Here is a 22617-nt window from a genome sequence, read left to right on the forward strand (position 1 = left end):
GTATTGAATTAAGTTTTATAATAAAGGGTTGCATGAGGAGTTGCTAAAAGACAGGTTGCCTCAGTATTCGAGTAATGTCCTGCTCATCATCACGGTAAGTTCAGTAATAATTATACAATTGGTAAAACAACATTTTTGTGTCTGAGCTTTTTTGTATTCCTTTGTTTCTTTAATAATACATAGAATATTTCAAAAAAAAAAACCCAAGGCATTAACTTGCCAGACCACTAATGTCCCATTTCCTGTTTACATCACGTGTCAATCTCGCATTTCATACAGAATATTACAAAGACCTTCAAAACACATGTGGGACGAACCTTGAAGGCAACGATCAGCATATGATAATGGTGATTATACTGACAATGATAATGATGATAACTGCTCGATTGTGATAGTGATTATGCTCATAATCTTGGTAACTGTGCTGATTGTCATGGTGATGTTGATTTTTAAAACAAATGTATTGGTAAGTGATCTTACGGTTTGCTGTGATAATGATGGAGATTTCCACCAATGGTTATCAAATTAAACAAGTTATCTGGGTGATAATGGAAGTGAACAGTGTTTTGAAGTGAACAATCTTGATATTGATGATGATCGCAAAGCTATTTTAAAATCCCTAAATGGCATAACGATGGCATCAGTTCGAATTTTTTCAAGAAAATTCAAGTCCAAGAATATTCCGCTGTCTGACAATAGAGAACCAACCTTTTGTGGATGACTGAAATATTATGTATTATGAGCACAGGTGCAGTATCTCAGTGTATGTATTGTGCAACAAAGTGATATAGATTAGTTAAGTGCACTAAGATGTATTAGGGAGGTGTCTGGCATGCATGTTTAATCTTGTGACTATGATTCACCCCTGATATTGCAATGGACTCTTAAAATAATTCAAACAACTTTCTAGAAGCAGAGGAAACTACATGAGTTGTAAATTGATCTCAAGTTTTCACAGAAGTGTCCATGACAATGCTTTCTCTCGCTTGCAAATTAGCTGTGTCCGGCTAGTGATAGTTGCGTATTTTCATATCATATCTCATGGGTCAGCTCAATAAAGATTAACACAAAGACTTTGATCATTGAACTTGAAGTCAGCAAGGTCAATTCAGTTATTGCACACCACAAAGCCAAGCACCTTGTTAGACATACTCATGATAGAATTCCAGATAAGGCTCGATGTAAGGAGGAGCTGCAAGAATGAGCATGAAGTTACATGAAGCTTACCCACTCCGAAAACTGCCAAGCCTTCTGAATTCTCTTGTATGACCATAAGATTCTCCGCTGACTCCATATGTAACTGCCATGATGATTCTCAGCATGTGGCAGCCCAAAACGTCACTGGCATTGCTTTAGATGTTGTGCAAGGTCTTCTTTCATGTCATCTTACAAGATGAAACACAACTCCATCAAGGACTCAGATTATGAAATGGGGTGTTGCTTGATATCAATCGTAGACATGAAACCCCAAAGCACAGGTTTGGTGTCAAGTTTCAGATCATATCACCAAGTGAAGAGTAAGTACCATGTCCATAACTGTGTACCCATTTGCTTCATGCATCAAGGCCTGCTTTCAGAAGAGGTGTCACTTTCTAAGGAACATTTGAGTGTGTTACTTTATGGCTTGAACCTTAACAGAGAGCATCGTATTACTGAAGACTTTAGTCCAAGAAAGACTATAATTTTTCTCCCTGTCTGCATGCCCATTTTCCAAGGTTGTTTTTGTTTAGTTATTTTCAGTTATTATTTGTGCTCGTCAACAAATAGTCGATAATAAACCCCACTTCTACTTTTTCCAAACCTGCCTTCTGTTCATGCAGTTATGGTGTGTCCCTTCAATTTTACGGTGCACACCGGTTTCTATTTCTTCTTCTTCTTTTTCTTCTTTTTGCCCACGTTAGTAAATCTGTTTGCTGCAAGTTACAAGTCCCATACGCTCGAGCTTGGAACAACAACACCATTTTAATCAGGTGTATGTACAAAGATCGAAACAATTGTTCATGTTGGTGATTGAACTGAAGGATAATATATATGTCCCTCAAAGATAGTCCATACTTCCTTATCTTGCTTCTTCTATGCATACACCCTAAGACATCTGAAGAGGAGCCAGCAAAAAGCATGAACATAGCATGTACAACAAGCATATTCATTGAGATCTGTCTTTCACAGATCATTTTATACTCACAGCAGAGCCTTTTGCACCAGGATTTCCATCACTCCCAGGGTTTCCCTATGCACGCACACAAACACACAATAACTTTTACTTGATGGAAAAATGTTGTTTTGTTATGTTTTTCCTGTGACATGACACATCACACTTTTTAGGACAAAAATTCAAGGCCAAATATTTTTAAGCAATGTGGCTATATTGGTAAATTAATTGTAAATAATAGTGCATCAGGAGACTTACTGGAGCTCCTGCAGGGCCAGGAGAGCCAGGATGTCCACCCTCCCCTCGAGGACCCTGAGCTCCCTCGGGGCCTCTTGGACCCGTTGGTCCAGCCTCACCCTGTGGTCAGAAACAAGAACAACAATGAGGATTCCATGGTGGTTTATATTTAGGTCTCTTCACTAAAAACAGTATCTGTTTTATGTTCTGAATACCAGTGAGGAGTTTGTCATTGTAAATCAAAAAGGTGATAATCTCACCTTTGCCCCTGAGGAACCAGGAAATCCCGGAGCCCCTGAAGGACCTGTTGGACCCTGAGAACATCATACACTATAAAATCCAGTGACAATATTTCACATCAGCAAACATAATATAAGGAATTAATGGGTTGCAAAATTTATCCCATCAAAGTTTTGATGACTAAACAATGTCCATAAATAAGTTGAGAAAGATTCGATATTTTCAGCCAAATGCCTTGGCAAATACTCACTGGTGGTCCTGCAGGCCCAGAAGATCCATCAGCTCCTCGAGCACCCTGTGGAAAAGTCAAAGAGAGCATATAACTGCTTATCTGTACATATTCCTTGTTCACACTTCTCAATTCCTTGCAGGAAACTATTGGCATCTGGTAATTCAGTGGAATTGGTTTCAATGCCGTACCAACGATAAACAAGTTTAAGCAAAGTTTCAGTTGATTGATAAGATGTGTTATTTTTGTTGAAATATCGGATGTCCATCTTCAGTAATGTTGTGTTTGTGACATTTTCTCTTGTGAGCTACCATTCGGGAATCACTCCTTTATTCTTCCTTTATATCCACTAACAATGTCAACATAAAGTGCACATTACTGTTGTTTTAAGAATAAATCTCAAATGCTGGATATGCTGCCTTGTGGAGATGAAGACAATCTGAGAGGAAAACCATTCACAGGTAGTTGAAAGAACTTACAGCTGGTCCAGATGGACCAGGCCGCCCCCTTTCTCCCGGAAGGCCTCGAGGCCCCTGTAATACAAGAGAGATTAAAAAAAAAAAGTTTGCCCATCATCAATTTTTTACACAATTGCCAGGAAATCATAAAATTAATAACAAGCTCAACAATATTACGACTGGATACACATGTTACCTGCATTAAATACAGGTGCTGGGAAACAAGGGTGAACAACATTTTGTGTAAAATACAATATATAATGGGTGGAAGCGTTTTTAAACTTAATTTCTTTTCTAATTTCTGGCATTTATGTTTTTTCTCTTTTTGTTGAGTGTTTTTGAGTATGAAGAGCAAATTGAGGCCAAAGTGATCAATATAGCAATTAAAGTTAAATTTTTCCCGTCCCTGGGGATGGGTACTTTTGCCAGTTGTTTATAATTCTCAGATATACTTTGTTTTCAGCCATCCTCAAGATAAATATCCAGTCACTGTAAATAAAACAATCCACCCATTGCAAACAAAAGCATTCACATTCAACTTGGCCACAAATATTCACCCATCCTTAACAAAAGCATTTACCTGTAATCTTCACAATAATTAATTGCATAGAGGGTGCATGTAAGAAGTGTAATGGAATATTAAATGTCTGAATATTTATTTTTACAGCACTCTTTTACCTTGTGTATGAAAAAATGTTTGAATGTATCAATTTTTCACTTTGAATAAAATAACAAATGAAGAATCAAAGAAAGAAACTTAATAAAAACAGGACACATGGAACTGGAATTGAAAATGAAGGATATTATGAGACAGGAGTGAGAATGGAGAAGGAGAGTTAAGGTTGAAGGGAAGATCAAAACAAACCGAGATATGGAAGGCAATATAATTAATTAAAATTGCTAAATTGCTATAAATAAAGGGCTCAACATCTTATGATGTCAAGTTATCAAATAAAACGAGCATTCCTTCTGCTTTTCAAGAAATAGTTATAAATTCAAATTTCGGTTTTCTACTGTGACACCGCAGCATTGAATTGTGAAGCAAAGTTTGGATGACCAGGATGACGGTTGATTATTGCACAACTGCTATTAGCAGCCACATCACAATGATATTGTGCATGTGTTCAGTGGTTAAACACCGCATATATAAATAACATTGAATATCTCTTAACCGATTTAGTGCAACTATTGCTGCCTTATTGACATGTGTCAGACACGCCTGTAACCCTTTCTGCAATAATTGGAAATACGGTTAGCTTCCAATCACCCAAGCATTACAGAGCTAGAAAAAAATAATGTAGATAACAAACAGGATATTTTAGTACATATTCACTTTGGATGCTCGAATGGTTTTTCACTCAGCAAATTTGCAACTGAATCTTTGCCAACATATGCTCAGGTAAACTACCGAATCTGAATCACTTTATCAGTAAACGTATTATTTGGAATTCAATGATTCATGTTGTAGAACCCTCTGAATCACATTACATCTTCCATTGCACAATAAACCTTTGTTTGAATCTCAACATTGGATTCATGCTCTTCCACGAGCCTCGAATATGTATACCAAAAAATAAGCCGATGTTGAAACCAAAACTTTACTGATGAATTAAGGGAAATGTATGAGCACAAGCTGCATAAATTCCCCAAATCATATGTGAGTAGTCAAGTCAATCAATGTCATCAGAAAGATAAAGATAACAAGATATAAAAGATGAATCCTTACCATTGGGCCAGGTGCTCCATTCTCACCATGAGCTCCAGCTTCCCCCTGAGGGGGGGGGGACAGAAGTTTACATCATTCCTGTTGAAATAACCTCACTTGGTTATAAACTATATACATTAAAGATAGCTTTGTACCTTTTAATCTGTACTTCATATGCTGATAATCATCGAGCAGACATCATTGACGTTTGATTGACAAGCTGTAACTGATATATTGGAAGAAGGTGGAATTAAGTACCAGAGGCTTTTGATTAACCAGATGTATTGAAGTAGGAAAATCTACGGAATAGCAATAGTGATGAAGATTTAACATTGACATGCATAATGGCGTGCTGTCCATATAAAGTGCTCGACATGTTGAGTAAGAGTACATTATTCACGTATAGCGAAGCACGTGCACTAATTCACCTTGCTTGCGTTTTATGTGATTAAGAGATTATCCTTGCATGGAGCCACAGTGGGTAGCAATTGGCTGCACAGTCGAGAGCTATCAAGTTTTTTTGCCCATTTCACCTGGAAGGATGGTTTAATGCTCTCTGGGTTAGAACCTCACAACACATCACATCGTTTTGGATGTCCATTAATGTATTCATTTCATATAGAATACAAGTAGTTGGTTTAACTCCAAGTGTTGAAATTTTATGGGGGGGGGGGATTTCTTTTTGCAGGAAGAAAGTTTCATCCAAGCAGTTTGTTATTCTCAGAAATTGTCAGAGTTTTTCATCAGAGACTATCACCTCATCTGCTGCATTCCATTATTTTTCATTCAAAAAAACAAGGAACACCAAGAAGTATGAATTGTAGTCTGTGCGATTCGTATGAGTGTAGTTGTACATTATGACTAGATATTACGAAAAGCGCTGAACTCGGACTGTAGATGTAGATGAAAAGAAATTATGATTAAATGACACATATTTCTTGGATATGTAATACGTACAGTAGAACAAATTTACACAAGCTCTGATGGCCATGCTTCAAAATATTTTGGTCACATTACTAAGCAAGAGATCACTAAAAAAATGTGCTAATGAGAGAGAAAAAAGATTTTATTGCCCATTTTCCCTGTTACAACAATTGAATATCCCAGCAGTACCAAAAATAATTATCTACCAAAGCCAGGCTCACTCAATGAAGCAACAAGAACGGCACTCTGTCGAGTTCATGCCTCCACCAGGCTGAATAGTTTACGTTTTGTATCCCACTGAACAGTTTACGTTTCGACCTCCAAAATGTAATCGGCTTGTTCTTGTCACCAACCAAACTCATCCAGCAAGTTTCATCCGAATCCGTCCACAACTTTTTTGAGATATCATGCTGCATGTCGTTTTTGGCCCGATCTCTCAATGGTGAAGAATCTTCACCAAAATCTAATTGTTTCGTCCTTATCACACACCAAACTTGTCCACAAAATTTCGTCCGAATCCATCCAAAAACGTTTTGAGATATCCTGTTCATAGACAAACCTGCAGTGGCGGAGGTAACATGAAATCGGTGTGGGAAAATTATTCTTACTTGCTCCATGTTTAATTATTTGTGGAAGTTTATTGTTTAGTTTGTTTTTTTTTAAAACATATTAATGGAAACATCTTTATACGTGTGCTGGTGATGTATTTCCTGTGCGTGGTGTACCATTTTGATCTACCTGCTCACCTTAGCTCCAGCATTTCCTTCCTCACCCTTAGCACCATCAAGCCCTGGGAATCCCTGTCATTAACACAGCAAGCAGGGCACAGCAGTCACTGAGTCGTGATACAAGGCAGGCAAATTTCACAAGAAACTTAAAACAGCACGTAAGAGATGCGAGTTGGTGATCAATTTCAGGTTGATTATGGAGCATACGAGGAAGAATAGTGTTCCAAAACACATTTTATTATATTTTTGAGGAACTCACTCGATGACCTTTGACTCCTGGTAGACCAGGTGTGCCAGGGAATCCTCGTGCACCCTGCAAGAAGCAGACGAAGCAGATTTGCATAATATAGTTCCATGCATGTGAATCAGTCTTAGCTACAGTGCCTTAAAAGTCTCATGATTTGAAAAGGATTTCTTTAACATTATCAACCACTAGCAGAGCACCCACCCGACGGGTGATATTGTTCCAAGCACGCAACACTTTCTTCTGACACATACCTGTATTTGGACGGTGTATAGGAAACTGACAGCTGTCTCAATCGCTCCCGAAAATAAAAAATAAATAACCGGAGTTACGTGCATGTAGCAAAAACTTACCTACTGCTTATAATTCAAAACATCTCACTGCACTGGAAAACGTGGGAGACAGGAATACTGGACTGTAAATGGTGGAGACTTGTAACACTCTCTCCCACCTGGACCAGTGCTACACGATACACATTTACATCGAGAATTAGCATCGTCCCCCGATACACACCCACCCCCACCTCCGCCAAGACCACTGGCAAAGATTTGGAACAAAAACACCCCATACACTAACTTGGGCCATGCTGATCATATGTAGCAAGGCTGGATGTAATCATCCCAGAACTATAAGAGGAGTTAAGTGACAAACAAACAAACTCACAAACAAATAAACAAACGTCCATGAATTATAGTAAGGATGATCAGACCATTAAAAGACAAATCTGATACAATTTAATCCACATTTTTTTCTGAACAATTAAATGACAATATCCTGGGCAGTCTGATGATGTTGGCATGAAGGTAAAACTTCATTTGTTTTAGCAAGCAAATGATTGTATAATCAGACTCAGAGTTGTGAATTATTTTTTTATTTTTATGATTCAGCAGGGAATTAGATCTGACCTTAAACTAAGGTCTTGTTGCTGAGTGAACAGATTTTCACTTGGTAGAGTATGTAAGATTAATCAAGGGAAGTGAAATCAGGTGCTGACTATTTTTAATGGGGTGAAAACTTGACCTTTTATCGTCCCATGGTCAAATGTATCCATCCATCCTTCCATTCATTGGGACCATATTCTGTACAGAGCGTTGGTGCTGCCGAAGCAGACTCCTTGGCTATTGGACACAATCCTGGACGGGTCGCCACTCCGACACAGTGTCCCAGCAAGCTGGCACTCATTTTGCTGACCTCGGAAGGATGACAGGCAGAGTGATCCCCACCTGGTATTAATTCAACAGCCGAGTGTGGTTTGAACTCAGGATCATAGGATCCCAAGCCCACCACATTAACCACTGAGCAAACACCAGGCATGTCAAATGTATGTATGCAAACAAATGTGTACAAACTTGAAAATAGATTTTTTTTTTTTTAAAGAAAGCATTAATTTCCATATTGAATTTATTGTATAAATATTGAAAAAAACAACAAGGTTGGTGTATCTTGCACTGTTGTGAACATCTCGTTTGCAGAACTTTATTTTATTGCTCCTCGTAACGTCACACCAACTTGACTTCGCAGACCTCACATGCGCTTGGCGTCATAAGGTGGTGCAAGGCCTGACGATATAATTCGTCGAAAACTGCTGTGGAAGCAAGTTTTTTTATTGGTTTCAAAAAAAACTTTTGACGTCTTTACAAAAGGCACTGTGGATGTGTTCGTTGATGCGATGTCTGTACCAGGAATTCAGTATTCTTGTCAACGTAGGACTTCTCTTGAACTCTCAAAGAGGTACATATTCGCCCGTATTGTCGGTGGCCCAATCGTGTAATTTACCAATTTGACATGTTTCTTGTTCTTGGCTAACAAAAGTTTTCTTTCTCTTCTCTGAAGTATTGCTTGTTAAAGCTGTTAATTTTACAATTTCTACAGCAGGAAACAGTGATCTTACCAATTTAGACGGCCTGCCCCTTAAATATTTTGTTTTGACTTCTATACATCACTATTTTCATGGCTGTATAATTTCAGCAGTCTTCAGTAAAAAAAACATCATTTGTTACGCTGTTATCCTGTGCCAGTTGTACTGATTGTTCCACAAGGGTTACGAGTCAATCAGTTCTGGGTATGCAGTCAATCTCTTCCAAAGGTTTCATACACTCAAAGTTTTGCTAAATATCTGTATATTCAGATACACCCCATACATACAACATCCCAGCTGACATACCTACGTTTGGTCAACGTGGGAAGCAAATGTTAGACTGACGTTGTTTTGATCATATGGTGAACCTTGGTCTCTCATTGGTAGTTACAGATGACTAACACCGAATATTGACCGAATGTCATCAGTATCCACAAGGCCAACCTTCTCTTAATATCAAACCATCAAAAAAAGTCAATGTTGACCTAACATTGAACTCATCTTTTGCATGATTAATGGAGATATGCTTCTTTCTGAAGGAATCTTTTAACAAGAATAGCTCACCTGGGGTCCTGGTGGTCCACGTTGCCCAGCTTTTCCAGGCTTTCCTGAGTCACCCTATAATCATACAAGGACAGATAATATTAGGGCCAACATGCACATAACTGGATCATACCATACAGGATTAAGAAATCGATACCACGTGAGCTTAAAAACACCATGACATTTGTTGTTAAAAAAATTTGATCCACATGTTGCCAAGGGCATCATATCATGAAGAGCGTGAGACAATGATATTCTTACAGTCATGGTAACTGTTATGTGTGATCAAGTACAACTAAGTCTTCTGTCCCAAGAGCTTCTCTCACACGGTCAATGCTGACCATCGGGTGATATTTTACTTACATCATTCCCAGGCTTTCCTGCCGGTCCTGTTGGTCCACGTGATCCGACGAGTCCCTAAGTAAAGACAAATTCATGAATGTATCTCAGTGGGAAAAAAAAAGCTACCCACAATCCCAGATACATCCACAATGCAGTGAAGTCTCACATATATTCCATGAAGCAAACATCTCATGGTGTCCGCACTCATCGGAAAATGTCTGGGATCAGGAGATCAAAAGTGTCAGATCACTTACAGTAGAACCAACTTCTCCAGGCTCCCCAGAAGCACCTTGAAATCCTTGTGGGCCCTAAAAGTACAGGATACACCATCAGGAAAGAGTGAAAATGGAAAGCAAAATTTTAGTGCACAGTTATGGAGCAGTCATAATTGGTGAAATAAAGTGTATATATTCCATGTGTGATCTTCAATTTCAAATTGAGGTACCGGTGGAATACAGATCCTCATTTCATATCGAGATCTTTAATGATCCAACCTATTTCTGATAAGACAGAATTGAAAATTCATTGCATGATTACTGTGTGCAAAACAGTTGAAGATAAATCAGCAGTTACTCACAGGAGATCCTGAAGGCCCAGGCGGTCCTCTTGGTCCCATTGGACCCTATACGGACAGAAAACCAATATTATTAACATGCATGCAATGAAAAAGTACATAAATATACGAAACAAATATTACCTATTAAAGGAACATGTGACTGAATGGGAGTTGATGACACCTGGGATTTTTGAACACACTCGGTGGCAAAGGGGATCTGGAAGGTAGGAGTCAAAAGGTGACACTTTTTAATTTTACATTAATTCACGCGACTCTCAACATACTTATCATAGTTGGCCTGTTAATGTCATCCATTACTCTTGCAAATGGATGATTTTCTGGCTTACTATGGAGGAGCAAAATGACAGAGGGCAGCAGGTTCACATATTGAAAGGGGATCAACAGAGGTGGAGGGTGGGGATTTGGGGGTCACAGTTAGAGTAAAAGAGAACATGGATGTATAGGAGAAAGCATCAAGTGATAATTCGCAGCACTCTTGAAAGAATGGAATGAGGGGTATGAGACAACAGGCACATAGTCAAATCCACAAATGACAAGAAAGGGATGGAGGTGAGTATTCAGGTTCGAACCAGGGAGGATAACTAGGTGTAGGATTGGAGCAGAATGCCTGTGACCTAGGCAAGAGAGTGAGATGAGTGATGCCCTAACAAAGGCAATAAAAAAAACTCAGAGCACACCCAACCTACGTGCAGTTTACCACAAACATACCTTTAGACTCAGCCTTCTGCAGAGATATGACAATAACCCAGAGAGTCTTGGACTTTATCATCCTTGGGGAGCAGGGCGAGTCATAGCTGTGCCAGCCAAGGGTGGGGAACCATGATTCTTCAGATGAAGTATTATTGAGTATGGTTCCCTTCTCATTACATACAGTGTAATGAGTTCTGAGCATCTCAAAATGGGCCAAGGTCTGCAGAGAATATTGAGGCGTCAGTCTACTTTAGAAGCCAGTTTAGTGATGTGGCTTGCCCAAGACAGGCTGTGACAAATTTTGAGAATGACAAAGTGCAGGACCTGCACCAAAAAGTACACTGGTGGAAGGAACTTGAAAGCCAATGATTGAGGAGAGACAGAGTGCAAGCACGGGATTTTCTTCAGTTGCAAGACATGTTCCAGGTATCTGATGAATACCATTTTTTTTAGATCTACAAAGATTGATACTATGGCAGCATGCCTCTTTCAAATGTGGTGTATTGATCTACACAAGGTGGAGGCAACCACATAATTGTACATAAGATGATACAGAGAAGCAGATAATTAATTGTCGGTTGACAGAATGGCCTAGAGGTACTCACACTCAAGTCTAAGCTGTCTATCCGAGGTTTAAATTCCGACACAGCCATAAACTGTCATGGTGTTACGCAAGTAGGGTGATTCATCAATGTGTGTGCTGTCCCTTGGATGGACATTACATGGGAATCCCATCTGCCAGCATTAGTTGGTGGATGTTAAAGATCCCACGGTGTCCTTCGCAAAGAGTGGGCGAGCTATCACCGACACCACGGCCAAATTTCAAATTCCTGCCAAAACCTACAGAGAGCATTACATCAGTAGCACAGCCACGCCCTCAGCTAATGATGCTACCCCGCAGCCTTGTGCTGCATAAGAAATCAAAATAACAACACACACACCAAATTATGTACTGGTAAGTACTTACAAAAACTATTTTATTTGAAGTTATTACTTTAACTTATAAGCAATTGATTGATTTCTCAACTGCGTGGATCATCAGCTGGGAACAGTTTTTCATCGATGTTTCGATCCTTTCAGCCCAGAACCTCTCCAAACGGCGGATCCACAACCCCAATCACAGGTCCACACGAGTAGATTACTCAACATCACATGGATCCACAACCCAAAGTTGTGTCCCGACAGTCAGTCAACACAGCAATGCAATATCCGTATTCAAACTTATTTAATCATTACTTTTATTTAAAGTATTATTACATATGAATAACTTTAATCATACACCACTTTATATGATAATAAATTAAGTGAATAAGCAATAAACACTTTACCTTGTAGACATGTCCATTACACAGCACCTTCATCCAACCATCGACTCAAACTGTCATTAATAACTGATTCAACATGCTGCACTGGGTATCTTTGCAACTACCAACAAATTATTTTAATGCTTACTTCTAATGTACAAATTTATTTATTTATTTTGTTTGCCAAGTTGAGGCTCGTGGAAGAGCTAATACACAGAAACATATCACAAGGCAAGAGACAAGGGGGCGGGAGAGGAAAGCACAAAGTAGTGGAGACTAAAGACAACAGGAGAACTGTGGAAGGGAGAGGGATTGGGTGGGTTACATGGGGTAAACAAGATGGTACTACAGGGACTTTCAGAAAGGAAAACAGGGAATTCTAAGGAAGTGGGTTTGGGGTGGATTAACGGGGGTCGTAAAGATCAAGGTTTTGGATGGGTGAAGATATGAGATGGTGGTGAACAACTGTTTTTAAGACCTGGAGGGAAGAGTGGGATTGAAGAGAGTTTGGGAGTTTGTTCCAGAGGTGGGAAAAAAGAGGAATGAAAGACTGAATGTGAGCAGTGATTCTTGATTTTGGCAGTTTCACAGGAAGTGGTTTTTTGGTGGACCTTAGGTGCCACTTAATGCCTGATGAAACCAGGGAGTGCGATTACATAATTGACCTCATTAAAAGAATTAATTATTATTATTATTATTATTATTATGACATCAAATACAATTGATCCCTTTGACCCTCGACAACCTTCTAGTGATGAGTGATTTGTGAAACTATGTCCATCAGAGCAGCTGATGTGCCATGACAGTCTGCAGAGTCAGGGACACTGTGACTCATCCTTCAACTTTCAATGTCTGCACTGTTCTTCTGTTTGGTATGACTGAACCATCACAACTGATCCTTAACTCACTTTAGCTCCCAAGGCCATTTTCACTCAGGGTTCCGGGTGCATATGCACCCCCCACACGCTCCAAATCAAAAAGGTCCACATCTTTTATTAGCATTCTTTTTAATCAGCTGAATTCACAAGAAAACAACAAAGAAAAAAAAAAGGTGAACATAAGCCTTCCTTAATCACATCTGACTTGTAACCTGCACAATCTACGCAGTCTTGTTATAACTTGACCAATCTACGCAGTCTCCTTCTTGGTTACTGTGTTTCACTGTAACCAAGTTTCACTGAACGCTTGTGTTAACGCAAGCTCACCTAATCAAGTTTTCATGCTGTGGTCATTCATGATATCTCATCATGCCAGTCTAAAGTTCACAGGGAATGAATCATGCATGACCCTAGAAAGCTGGAAACTTGGAATGCTGCTGAAAGATGAAGTGAACAGTAGTTACCTGCCTCGAAGTACTTCTAAAATTTCATCAGATCCTCTCATTATGCTGTTGTAAACACAATAGTTCGTTATCATTATTGATAAGCAAATGCAGCTAACTAGCGGTAATTTGAATTTACAGATTTTCTTTGAGTGAGTCACTTCCATTGTTGGTGTTGGATGCAAGGAGGAGACAGCAGTGTTGACATTGGTGGTGCCATGACTCTTGATACGTGTTGAGCTCGCTGGGGTGCTTGATATGGTTCTGCATTGAGGAATATACTGCCCTTGGAAGAAATCCATCTCCTGGTCCTCTGGTTATTCTGATAAAGCTCATACGTAACACCTACCAATGTAAATTGGGTGTTATACTGGATTGGGCCTATGTTCACCTGTAAGAATATTAAAATTGAAAAATCATGTTTTTGATAATCCAATTCATAGTGAATACATTGGTTCTCGTATTTTATCTCCCCCCTCATGAGTATAGAAAACAAACACGACTTCAATAGACCTTAATGATGAACTTACTTGTAACATTATAAAAGAAAAGTACAGGTATCCAAATCTGTGTACTCGTATGACGTTCCCTTTTCTGACATGGTGTTTCCCCGTTACGAGTCTTTTGGTGAATTGAACTTCAGAAACTCGATCGGTATTTGACGACTTCAATTTAATGAAACAGTTAATTTGACATGCTGCCATGTTGATGTCATACCGACAAATGGACTGAAAACACCGCAAAACGATGACCCATTGAGCTCTGTATTTTCATCAATTTCACTTTCCGCGGTAAAGCAATGTAGCGTGCATCCCATCCCACAATGAGCATGATGGTGTGGCCCCATCATGCTCTCAGAAGTCCAACTTTTTGAAGCTCGGCACCCTGCCCCGGGCCCCCTCCCTCCCCACTCGAAAACCCTGCGTCCATGCCTGTATCTCTTCCTTTTCCCTCCCCACTTCCCTAGTTCCATTTCCTTGAGACAAGTACTGCATAGTACACGACACATGATACTATAAAGGACGTTTGCAGCTCCATTGCCATTTGCAAGACAGTTGCTATGCGTCATGCGTGTAGAGTTGAGGAATGTTCAGAAAAGGTTGGATAAGAAATTTTAGGATTAAAACTGGGTTGTATTCTGACTCCATTTTGGATTTGCTATGGCGTTAAATAGTTTTTTTTTTTTTAAGAAAGACATCGCTTTTTGTAATCAGGCATTATACTGTGATACAATGTTCAAGCGTCCATTTTGCTTGTTAATCTGTTTGGCAAAATTCATTCGGCCGCCTGAGCCATTTGATGAGGGATATGGCGTATACATAAGCGGTGTGTTCTCGTAGTGTCTTCTTTCAAGGTGTGGCTTATCCTTCTGAATGGCTTGTAGACTGTCTCTCACATGGCAATGGTTTCTAGATGTCGACCAGACCAGGCTGAGCAGGCAGCTCACTCCTAACTTGAAGGATCTCCAATGAAGTTGCTGCATTGTTTACTCATAATCGAGTTTTGACTTTGCAATTTCCTTGAAACTAACTTGAGTTCCTGAAGGTTAAAATACTGAAGGTTAGGTAGTGTCAATGGGGGTATAAAATATTGTGGGTAGGGATCGGGAATGGCATGAGATGGTGTTGTACTGGCAATTTCAAGCCCTGGAGGTACTGTAGAGCGGTATTGAACAGCTTCAGGAAGACAGTTCCACAAACAAGAGAAAAGAGGAACAAAAGAGTGGTGGTGTGCAGTCACCCTATATTTTGGGAGTGTAACCTGGAGGAGTTGCTGGAAGAGAAGTATTGTGATGATGAATCCATCCAAGCTTTCCCCTAAAGGATGTAAATCCAAGAATGATAGGAGTTGTAGAAGATTACTGCTGTCCCCAGTTGATGGCTGCACAAATCATTCTCATCAGAATCACTAGCAGCATACAGGTTCCCCCAACTTTGAGTGAACTTGATTTATAGTGCTCCTTTATTTTATGACTAAAAGGGGTACCTGTATCTTGTGTGGAAGGAATTTAGAGTTTACATATGAGAAGTTGATTTGTAATATTGCCTTCCACCGAATGGTGCTATTTGATACACATTTACGTCAAGAGAATTGGGGTCTCCCCCCACCCTGAACCCCCTACCCTATAGATTTGAAAATGTTTTCTTGCATCTCCATTTTCGAAGAGGATTCCAATGGTATGCAATATGATGAGGTTACTTCCAGTGTGGCTGATTCTATCGATGGACAGACAGACAGACAGACAGACAGACAGACAGACAGACAGACAGAAAATGCAACTTCATATATATATATATATATATATATATATATATATATATATATATATATATATATATATATATATATATATATATATATATGTTCAACCTCACAAAGTAATACAGAAACCCGGCTATAGCAAAGAAATTCCGCTCATAACCTGGATAGTTTCAACTGTACTTGAGCAACAACAAGTTTGCACCCTATTCTCTACATTGGAGCTCCAAACATACTTAGTCCGTGTTTTGTCTCCTGACCAGTAATACAATTTTTCATTGCTCACACCAATAAGGAATGAAAAAATTGCATTGTAGAGGTAGAGAATTATATGTAGATTGGAACAAATTTCACGAGTAGAGCAATACATGTCAACATAAGGTTGGAAGAATGGTGCAGGCAGCAAGATTTGGGGTGAAGGAAGCAATGGATATCTTTTCTGGGTTAAAGGGAGTATTTGCAGATTGATGGCCATATGCTAAACAGAAAGGAGTTTACAAGTGGGAATTGAGGAGGGAATTAAGGCTTTTGTCGGCGACAATGGAGTCGAGAGGCTATAAAGGAAGGAACTGCAATGGACGATGTGATTGGTAAGTTCAGGCAGCAAAAAGCAATTACAGAAAGGAAAAAAGTTAAAAGTATTCTATGCTAATGCCAGGAAATTTAAATAATAAAATAAAAGAGCTTCATGACCCAAGGCTTGTCGTAGAGCTCACACACACACACACACACACACACACACACACACACACACACACACACACACACACACACACACACACACACGACTGTGAGACGAGACAAACACAACCACTGAGCTTGGGGGAAGTGCTGTCACTTCTCAGGGTACTCTGGATACCAGTAACATCACAATAATGGTGCTGCCTTTGTATAATTGCACTCAGCGAGGAATTTCTTAAGGAGGCATTTCTTCCTCCCCATGGATGCAAACCGATGAGGATTGTCCATGCTCTCATCATTTTAATGCTGAACTTCAAGCAAGGAAGCAGCACAAACCAAAGCAGTATGTACCATTTTTAAAGTCTTTGGTATGACTTGGCCTGGGTTTGAACCACTCTAACCATTACACCACTGAGTCTGGTCAGATGATAGGAAGATACTTATAGGATGCATTTAATAGGGCTCCATGCATGAGGAAGGAGGAAGAAAGAGGAGTTCATGAATAGTTCAGAAAGGCTTGTGAAAAGGGGAGAGTATTGCTTATGGGGAATATTAATTTGCTTGGGATCAATTGGGTCCAGGAACAAATAAAAGTAAGGTAAGGAGTGTCATTAATGTCAAGCAGAAGGCATTTATTAGGGATAAAAAAACAGGACTGGAGTAAGTGAGTCAGTGAAGGAGTAAACAGAGGTGAGTTAAAAAAAACAACAACTCAGCCTTCCAAAAGAGAGTATGAAAAGCATATGGTCAAAACTATTAAACATAATAACAAGGAATTATTTAATTAGGTAAATGGTTTTTAAAAAACAAAACAAAAAAACAGATTAAGAGAAGTGTGGGCACATTGAGGACTAGCACAGGAAGATTGGTTGCTGATGAAAGTGAGATGGCAGGCTTATTAAATAGTTATTTTGTTTCCGCATTTACAAAAGCATAGTTGGGGGAATCAGGTCAGGTCAGGTATGGGAGCATGTGCCAGAACAGCGCGTCGCTGTGTCCACTTTCCGCCGGTACTCCAGGGGCCTCCGTCTGGCCATCCCCCAGGCAGATGCCAGGCCCAGACCCCATGAGGAGTCTGGTGGCGTCCTCCCCCGCATTGATCGAAGGGGAATACGTGGCTTAAAAAATGATGATATGGGGCTGTGCAAGGCCTGTAGACAGGCTGTGGCCAAGTGTGTTCTCGCCGGCCTCCCCGATCATCCCTGTCAGTGAGTGGACATTGAACCTTGCGAGATTACCATGTGTGAACATGCAAAAGGCTTGGTGATTTATTTAATGCACATTTGCATGGAGTTGGAAAGACAATGCCGTCATTACCAACATCCAGGCAGACTTCCCAGAGGGAGATACCATATGTGAGTTGGGTGCTTCTTAACACCATGGGAATAGAAGGTCATATCTGGGGCTTGTCAATGCACAGGGTGTTTATAAAATAATGACATTTATTATTTATCATGTTTGGAAGGAGGAGTGTGGGGTGAGGGGGGAATTAGGAGCTGTATATATATATATATATATATATATATATATATATATATATATATATATATATATATATATATATATATATATATATATATATATATATATATATATAGAACCACCCACATCTCTCACCTGTGAATGGAGGGAATAGTCCATCAGCTCTCACCTAATCAACTAAACCCAGGTTGCTAGAATTTTATATAAATAATTGACCCCTCCCACACTCCTCTAGCAGAAGAAGCTGTGTAAAGCAACCCAAGAAGACCTACACAAGGTAAGCGCTACGCTGTTTCAAACACTTCCCAGATTTCCTCAACAACTATAAAGACATAAACACATCGAACACACATAAGAATCCCAATGCTACACACTCCCTCAGTTACCGGACTTGTTTCACAACGTATTGGTGAATCATGGATAGGGAACCATTTGAATAAATTCAAACAAATTAAAAGGAGTCAGCACAGATTTACTAAAGGAAGATCATGTTTAACAAATTCATTGGAGTTGTATGAGGCAGTCATGTCGTATATCTAGATTTTCATAAAGCATTTGATAAGGTTGCACATCGAAGGCTGTTGGCAAAGATGAGGGCTTCTGGAGTAGTTGGGAGAGTAAACTGGATTGGAAACTGGATCAGTGTTAGGAAGTAAAGAATAGCTGTGAATGGGAGTATGTCAGGTTAGGAGGATGTACATTGTGGCATAGCCCAGGGATCAGTTTGAGGACCATTATTATTCATAATTTACATCAATGATTTGGACAGTGGGGTGCTTTCCAACTTTGCAGATTACACCAACCTTGGAAGTAAGGTACATAGCATAAAGGGTGGGGGGGTGATCAGATTCAGGAAAGTCTAAATACTTTCATAGATTGGACAAAAGATTGGCAGAAGCAGTTTAATATGAAGAAATGTAAGCTGATGTGGATGGGCAAGGATAATGAAAATAGGTACTAAACTAGAGGGGGAGCACTCGGGAGAGTGCAAAACCTCCGCCGCCAATACTGCTGGGTCACTCAAGTAAACCTTATATCTTATTCATTAAATATGATGCCAACAGTGCTGACAGTTATAGTTCTTTTCTCCAACATTTTTTTGGGGGAGGGGGGGGTTGGAAATCACTTAAAACATGTAGAATTGGAAAAAAAAGAAATCAAAATTTTGTTGAAAAAAAAGTTGCAAAAATTTTTTTTCTCTAACAATTATTTTTGGGGGGGTTGGAAATCACTTAAAACAAGTAGAAATGCAAAAAAAAACATTTTTTTTCTCTAACAATTTTTTGGGGGAGGGGGTTGGAAATCACTTAAAACATGTAGAAATGCAAAAAAAAAAAAAATTTTCTCTAAATTTTTTTTGGGGGGGGGGTAACAATTTTTTTGGGGGGGTTGGAAATCACTTAAAACATGTAGAAATGAAAAAAATAATTTTTCTATTTTTGGGGGGGGGGGTAACAATTTTTTGGGGGGTGTGGGAAATCACTTAAAACATGCAGAAATGCAAAAAAAAAATTCTCTAACAATTTATTTTTGGGGGGGGGACCAAGTCCAAAATTTAATGGCATGGTCCTTGGACCATACCTAACCCCTCCCCCCCCCCACCAAGTTTCGTCGAAATCCGTCGAGGAGTTTTTCCGTAATACTGTTCACAAACAAACAAACAAACAAACAGAAAGGGGTGAAAACAGTAACCTCCATCCATCTTCGAAGATTGCGGAGGTTAATAAGCAAGGAACTGTCCTGGAGTGTGTCGCACAGAAGAAGGATCAGGGCGGTGGGGAGTGGGTGGGAATAAATGGAGTAGTTAAGCAGACAGCACAGTGCCAGGCAGCTGTAGGTACATGTTGTAATCAAAGGGGAGATACCTTACAAATCAAAAGAGATAGTGTTAACACTGTGCATTAAGTTAGTGAGGCCTCACCTCGAATCTGAAGAAAGACAGCTTCCAGAGAGGGTACAGTGTTAAACAGCTGGATTAATTCCTGGGCTAGCTCGCTGATTCAGCTAAGAGTAGCAGCAAAGGGCGAAAGGACTTTACACATTATACAAAGGATGTGATTAAAGAGGAGATCTGATGGAGATATTTAAGATAATGAAGGGGATCGATTGAATAAGTGTGGAAGAGTTTTTCAACAGAATAGACTGCAATAGGACCAGAGGCCATAGCTTGAGTAAAGAAGAGGAAAATTAGGATGACATGACAGCAAGGTTGCTTCACTCAGAGAGTAGTTAATGCAAGGAATGGCCTCTCTGGAAAGATAGTGGTAGCATCAGTGGTAGATAGGTTTAAACTGGAATTACATCAGTACCTAGAAGCATTGGGGATAGAGGGGTACATGGATATGGGCATAAATGCACAGGCATGAGAGGTCAATGCCTGGTGTTGGCTTAATGGTAAGGGTGGTGAGCTTGGGATCCTCGGATCCTGAGTTCAAATCCCACTCGGCTGTTGAATTAATACAAGGTGGGGTTGACTCTGCCTGTCATTCTTCTGAGGTTGGCGAAATGAGTGCCAGCTTGCTGGTATCTTGTGTCGGAGTGGTGACCCGTCCAGTATTGTGTCCAATAGCCAAGGAGACTGCTTAGGCAGCACCAACGCTCTATACAGAGTATCGTCCCAATGGATGGATGAATGAGGGGTCTGGTGGCGTCCTCCCCCACATTGATCGAAGTTCCTTGTATTTCCTTATAATGCAATTTCCTTATATTTCCTTGTAAAATGGTCAGAAGCATCCAGAAAATACCTTATTTTCAGGGAAGCAGTTTTCCCTCACCTTCCACCCCCTTTCCCATAACCTCCTTTCGATTCCCTAATATCTTCTATAGCTCATTATGCTAAAATGTATTGACAAACTGTTATATTTAAGTACACTGAAAGTTGATGTAATCATGTCAAGTTATGGATTCTCACGTTTTCATCTTATCATCAAACGAGAGGGACATTTAAATCACATCACCTGCAAACATCATTTGGGTTGACAATAATGAGGAAAAACATAATACACAATAGAGAATTAATTCTCACCATGGGGCCCTGCAGCGTTCCTAAGTTTGCACCACCAGCCTTTTCATCAAACCCACCCGCCATTTGAGCTGCAAAGTTCTGAAAAACAAAGATGCTTAGGAATACAATGAAAAACAAAGTAAAAGTCAATTTAAAAAAAAAACAGTCGGTGTTATTATTATTATTATTATTATTATTATTATTATTATTATTATTATTTTTCTGCATGAAATTTGTGTTGTGACATCCATGAGCATAAAAAGCACTTTAATCTCTTTCATCCACAAAGGAGGCAAATATCAATATTAATGGGATTATTATTCCTGGAGTTTAAAAGGCTTCCTCGGAAAGATGTATGAGGTAGGGTTAAAGGATTTTTCCAAAAAAATTGTTAATAATATGCATAGAATTGTGCTCAATATTGTGTCGAAAATGACTTAAGGGGTAAAAGGGGATTAATGAATTGGTTAGTCACAGCTGCACCACCACTCAAATGATGCTACCAGCAGCCATGTGCTGCATATGAAAGGAAAGAAAATAGTTTTTCTATCTCATAATTAGCACCATAATACGTCATCCCAAAGTTACCACAAGTAGTGCTGTCAGGATCGATTGTTCAGATTGATAAGTATAGTGCATCAGGATGAGTGTGCGAGAAGAGATAGGATCCTGACAAATAGAATAGGCACATGAACTGCACTGACAATATGTTAATTATTCTGGAATTAGCATCAAGTAAAACAGTTGTTGGCAAATAGACATTTTTGTCATGTCCCTCTCCCACGTTGAGGTGAGATTAGGAACGAGTCTGGTAAGAAAGGAGGGGGCAGTGTGACAAAAATAAATTAAGGGATAAAAGAGGATTAATTAGTTGGATAGTTATCTCTAATTAATGGAAGAATAAGTTGTCCTGTTATTCCCACAATTATCGCTGCCAGTATCTATTGTGTAGACAGACCATTGTTGTATGGACAAACAAACCTGACAGCCCTCTGTAATTTTCCTCTATCTATTATGTGTCTTCATTTGATATAGCCCCAGTTTTATTTAATTTCTGTCCATGTGCTCCTGGGGTGACATATGAGAGGGCAGGGCCAGTGGTGCATGATGTCTCCATGGCCAATACTCCATGCGTCGAGGAGACACATAGTGAAAGTACGTAAATTGGAGAAGCTGCCATTATGGTCACGGGCTAAGCCAATAAAAGCCAGCGTGAGGGTGTGCTGAGCTAGTTTGAGTTGAGTCGGTGGGGAGTTCCAGTTGGAGTGCGCTGGTCTATCGGGATGCAACACAGACAAGTTAGCATGAATTGGCAGCCAGAAGCAGTCGAGGTGCCAGTAAATGTATGTCATGATATGTGTCAGACTTGAGGTGTTGCGTCGGCCTTCAGTAAGCGACATTCAAGCTGCAGCGATCTGGGTTTCACCATATGGATGCCAACGAACAAACCCCTGCCCTGGGCCAGCTCTTCTCAAGCCACACCATCTCCACCACTCAAACAACAGAAGGCCACCCTCTTTTACCTCTCATCTTATTTTATCTCTCCATATTCTGTTTTCTTCTGAGCAAGTCTATTGTCCTAAGACGCAATTCTAAGATAGGCATTGAGACCATATTCGTTTAGCTATCGGGTTTGTCG

At 39.7% G+C, this 22617-nt stretch overlaps 1 protein-coding gene across 4 annotated transcripts in view; it reads right to left on the bottom strand.

Moving 5' to 3' along the window:
* LOC147032266 (uncharacterized) overlaps positions 1-22617 on the bottom strand; it is a 243837-nt gene that overhangs the window by 54211 nt on the left and 167009 nt on the right. For all 4 annotated transcript variants that reach the window (XM_085869687.1, XM_085869689.1, XM_085869686.1 and 1 more), the window contains 13 exons: positions 21000-21077; positions 10238-10282; positions 9915-9968; positions 9682-9735; positions 9340-9393; positions 6933-6986; positions 6692-6745; positions 5043-5087; positions 3338-3391; positions 2880-2924; positions 2650-2703; positions 2411-2509; positions 2186-2230 (listed from right to left, as the gene is read on the bottom strand). In XM_085869687.1, coding sequence (XP_085725813.1) covers positions 2186-2230; positions 2411-2509; positions 2650-2703; positions 2880-2924; positions 3338-3391; positions 5043-5087; positions 6692-6745; positions 6933-6986; positions 9340-9393; positions 9682-9735; positions 9915-9968; positions 10238-10282; positions 21000-21077 — 735 coding nt within the window. The remainder of the gene's footprint in view (positions 1-2185; positions 2231-2410; positions 2510-2649; positions 2704-2879; positions 2925-3337; positions 3392-5042; positions 5088-6691; positions 6746-6932; positions 6987-9339; positions 9394-9681; positions 9736-9914; positions 9969-10237; positions 10283-20999; positions 21078-22617) is intronic.

Source organism: Eptatretus burgeri, chromosome 2, assembly GCF_056783735.1.
Source record: "Eptatretus burgeri isolate ZD-2024b chromosome 2, Ebu_testis_v1, whole genome shotgun sequence".
NCBI lineage: Eukaryota > Metazoa > Chordata > Myxini > Myxiniformes > Myxinidae > Eptatretus > Eptatretus burgeri.